This window comes from Pezoporus flaviventris, unplaced genomic scaffold (genome assembly GCF_033815535.1).
Source record: "Pezoporus flaviventris isolate CSIRO_AGI_PZ_B2104156 unplaced genomic scaffold, CSIRO_AGI_Pfla_v1 ptg000015l, whole genome shotgun sequence".
Taxonomy (NCBI): domain Eukaryota; kingdom Metazoa; phylum Chordata; class Aves; order Psittaciformes; family Psittacidae; genus Pezoporus; species Pezoporus flaviventris.
In genome coordinates this window covers 40,253,045-40,257,160 of record NW_026892563.1, presented here as the reverse complement: position 1 = coordinate 40,257,160, position 4,116 = coordinate 40,253,045, and the positions used below count along the sequence as shown (strand labels likewise).

The 4,116-nt window shown below is 48.8% G+C and overlaps 1 protein-coding gene across 1 annotated transcript; it reads left to right on the top strand.

The window, feature by feature from the left end:
* The first annotated feature begins 1,562 nt into the window (after positions 1–1,562).
* NDUFB4 (NADH:ubiquinone oxidoreductase subunit B4) lies at positions 1,563–3,819 on the top strand. Its single transcript, XM_061454273.1, has 3 exons — positions 1,563–1,784; positions 2,006–2,152; positions 3,704–3,819. The coding sequence occupies exons 1-3, from the start codon at positions 1,584–1,586 to the stop codon at positions 3,761–3,763; spliced, it is 408 nt and encodes a 135-aa protein (XP_061310257.1). The 5' UTR covers positions 1,563–1,583; the 3' UTR covers positions 3,764–3,819.
* The last annotated feature ends 297 nt before the right edge of the window (positions 3,820–4,116 follow it).

Here is a 4,116-nt window from a genome sequence, read left to right as displayed (position 1 = left end):
AGCCGAAAGCCCTGGGAAACAAAGCAACAGGGCATGTAAGCACTTCCGCGGGAGCTGACTGTGAATGAAGCAGCTTGGTTTTCACTTGGATTTGCAGCTGCTTGTTTGTGAAGAAAATGAGGGTGGAAAAACTGGAGAAACACCAGGAAAGAGCTCCTGAGAGGACTGTGGGCTTGGACTTAGGAGAGGGAAAAGCACCTCCTGCTGTGGCGGTCTTGCTCAGGGATGTCCAACTTGTCTTTCAGCCTGTTAGACACAAGTCACAAAGCCCCAGCTCCCAGTTAGCTCCTCAGACCAAAAGGAGATTACCTATTTTCTGAGTGCTGAGGTAAAAGACAAGTGAAATCATAAGATGCAAGGCAGAGCTTCTGCTCCATTATTCAGTGCCAAAGCACAGCATCTTAAATAAAAACAGCAATATTACTTTGTGTGTGCTTAGAAGCAAGCTGTAATCCCTCATTCAACATTACCCGAGTCTGTAGAGTTACCTCAGGGTAAATGAGGCTATAACTATATATACACAGCCATTAACTTACCTGGTTCCAATCAGAATAGCTGCTGTCATTGCTTTGTATACTGAAAGAAGAAAAAAAACAGCAGAAAACTTGTTTTACTGTCAAGTTTGTTTCAGAAAGACAACTGGTATCTATGATTTACATCTCTGGAGAGCAAAGCTCTTAATACCGATGAGACAGAAATATCCCAAAGCCAAAATCGTAAGGCCAGAGCTGGCTTTCTTCACCTCGTGATCATCATCAAAGGATGATTTCTGAACCTATCCGTAGAGTTTGTCAGGGTGTTGAGCCACCACATGGTAACCCTGAAGGTCCTCTGGTGGCTTATCCAATGAGCTCAGCCTCGGTTAGCACATCAAAGAGGTGATTTCACAGAATCCCAGACTGGTTTGGATTGGAAGGGACCTCAAAGCTCATCCGGTTCCAACCCCCTGCCACGGGCAGGGACACCTTCCACTAGACCAGGCTGCTCCAAGCCCCTTTGTCCAACCTGGCCTTGAACACTGCCAGGGATGGGGCAGCCACAGTTTCTCTGGGCACCAGCGCCTCAGCACCCTCACAGGGAAGAGCTTCTACCTAAGAGCTCATCTCAGCCTCCCCTCTGGCAGGTTAAAGCCATTCCCCCCCGTCCTGTCACTACAGGCCCTGGTCCAGAGTCCCTTTCCAGGTTTCCTTTAAGCACTGGGAGCTGCTCTAAGGTCTCCCGTTGAGGAGCCGTCTCTCCTCCAGGCTGAACCAGCCCAGCTGAGAGATCAAATATTTTGTGTCGGCGTGCACGGTTTAGGGCTGTGACAGAGATCTCAGCGATGACCACCCCGCTATCCCCAGGGCTGCACAACGCCCCTGACAGACCTCAGCTCTGCCTCGGAGCTCCGGCTCCTCCCAAAGCGGAGGGGCCCGGCCCCTTAACCTCCTGGCGTCAGGAAGGCACCAACCTCCCATGGCGGCCCCCCCCTTTCCCAGACGCTGCTGAGGGGGTGATCAGCACCCCCGGCCGCCAGGGGGCGGTGTCGGCCGCACAGGCCGGAGCGGGGAGAGGCGGGTCTCTCCCGGCGCCGTGTGTCCAAGATGGCGTCGGAGGCGCCTGTGACCGCCGCCGAGCGCTACCGGCCCAACCGCTTCGTCTCGCTGCCGGCCGAGCTCGACCGCAACACCTTCGACGTGTCGCCGGAGGGCCGCCGTGCTGAGGCCGAGCGCTTAGCTATCCGCGCCCGGCTCAAGCGGCAGTACCAGCTGCAGCTGAACAACCCCAACCGTCCGCCAGTCATCGTGAGTGGGGACGGGGCAGCGGGGACAGGGAAACGCGGGGCTTGTCCGCAGCGCCCGGTGTCCCGGGCATGGCGCCGTGCGGGCGGGGCGCTGCTCTGTCCTCCCCGTGACCTTGGTGTCCTTCCCGGCCTGGCTTTGCAGGCCCCAGCGGCGGGGGAAGGGGCTGCGCGGAGGTGAGCAGGGGCCCTGAGGCCTCACTGTGGGGTTTGTTTCCAACCCAGGAAAACCCTGCCCTGACCCGCTGGGTCTACGCCCGGACGCACAATGTGTACCCTACCTTCCGCCCGACACCGAAGACGTCCTTCCTAGGGCTTGTTTTTGGCCTAGGCCCTCTCCTCTTCTGGGCTGCTGTCTTCAAGTTTGAAAGGGTGAGTTGGCGATGTGAACGTCCCAGTGTAAAGTGAAGATCTGCTTGGAGACTGAATGGATGGAATCCTCTTGCACCTGAGGATGATTAATACCGTTAAAGTAATGAGGGAGGGAAGGTTGCTACTGAGCCTGCTGTCTCAAAGCCTCAGAACTGGTTGCAAAGTCCTGTAGTGCTGAGAGCCCTCTATTGTACCCTGGGGTATGGCCAGTCACAGTTTCCCTGATTAAGATATTTTGCTACAATAAAGCTCTCTGTAGCACTGACAGTACAAATTAATCATAAAATACCATTCTTTTCAGCTGTTGACATGCAGTAGCTATGCTTTCTAAAATAAATAAATAGGGAGCTTATGGATAACAGACCTCTCAGTGTCTCTGTAAATGCTTGACCATTTCTCTAAACTCATGAAGCAAATGGGGAGGAGTACTTGTGCTGATTACAGTGCCTCATCTCAGCAGCATGGTTAAGATGTTAAGGTTTATCTCACTTCTGGTCTAACTCCTGAAATGCAGACTTCAGAATCTGAGCAATTCTGAAAAAAACTCAGCTACATACATACATAAGAAAACGCTGTGTAATGGGCAGACAGTGGCTGTGTTCACTAGTGAATCTGTGGCTGTTTCACTCTTTTGCACAAAAGTAGCATTTTTAGATCAAGTCATACACCAGAAAGCACAAACATTAATTAAAATGAATAGAATATTTGTAGGGAACGTTGTTTGCTAGGATGGATCAAAAATGCAGGTTTTAGGAAATACAGCATGTTGATAGAAATGTTATTGAGACTTCAGTATCTCCACAGTATTTTGTCATGGTGGTTTGGTTTTGTATGTGAAGCCACAGCTGGGCTTAGCCACCAAGTGTGGCTTAGCTTGTGAGTGCTTGACAATAAACCTGTGTGGGTGAAATCCAGTCATAATTGCCTGGGAATATTTAAGATGAACTCTTCAATCTAGTCCCAAGAAAAAATTGTTTTCCGTTATTCCAGTTCCTTTACTGATGTTTGGGGTTTTTTGTGGTGGTGTGTAAAGTACAGTATCTGTAGTGTCTGTGTACTGTAACAATACTTGTCAGCAAAGTCTGTGACTGCAGGGTGAGATACAAATGGGCTGAATGTTAACACAGGTATATTTGGGCAAGTTACTACAAAGTTTCTTTGTAACTGGATTGCTCAGGCGGAAGGAGGAGGTAAAGACTATGTATAAATTCCCTGCGACACAACTAGTTAGTTAGGTGAAAAATACATCCGAAGGAATTGGTCTCTGCTGGCCTGTGAGAGTGGCTGGATTTGCAGAGATGTCAATCTGAGCACGTCTTCTGTAGCTCAGAAGCTAGGTGAAGCTAAATGCCTTGTTCTTTTTCACTTTTTAACCTCATCAGCTGTTAAGTTTGTGCTTATAGAATCATTTAGGCTGGAAAAGACCCCTAAGATCACATATGATGCCATCTTCCTATAGTCCATGCTGAAATACTAGAACTGCTTTTCTCTTATCCCAGGTTGATTAAAACTTCTTTAATAGGATGCTGATGAATGTTCTTTCTTCCACAGGATCACAGAGAGAAGCTTATCAAGGAAGGTAAATACGAGCGACCGTTCAGTTTATTTTAAGCTCCTGGAACTGCAGTGCTGCTGATGGCATATAAATAAAATAAGATGTATTGTTACTTGCTGATGTTTCTCCTTCATAAGAATAAATCTTAACAGTTTGTTGGTTGTCTTGCATCTATAACAGTTACTGAAAGTGCAGAAATGCAGGATCTGTATATCTAACAGATAGATACAGAGTGCCCTGAACAAAACCACTGTACTCCTTTGGTCTACATACAGAGGCCTCTTAAACTGTGGAAGTTGCTGCTGTCAGAGCAGCACAAGCTGAAATATTAAGCAGGCCCAGAGCAGTTCCTACAGAACTGCTGCTTGCTTACTAGGTATGTATTCTTGGCATCAGTTTAACTGTAGTT

What these genes read in the sequence shown, in the direction of transcription:
- NDUFB4 (XM_061454273.1), top strand. Translation starts at nt 1,584, where the DNA reads ATGGCGTCGGAGGCGCCTGTGACCGCCGCCGAGCGCTACCGGCCCAAC. An exon ending in CCAACCGTCCGCCAGTCATC is followed by an intron (nt 1,785 to 2,005) that starts GTGAGTGGGGAC and finishes TTTCCAACCCAG; the next exon opens with GAAAACCCTGCCCTGACCCG. An exon ending in CTGTCTTCAAGTTTGAAAGG is followed by an intron (nt 2,153 to 3,703) that starts GTGAGTTGGCGA and finishes TTTCTTCCACAG; the next exon opens with GATCACAGAGAGAAGCTTAT.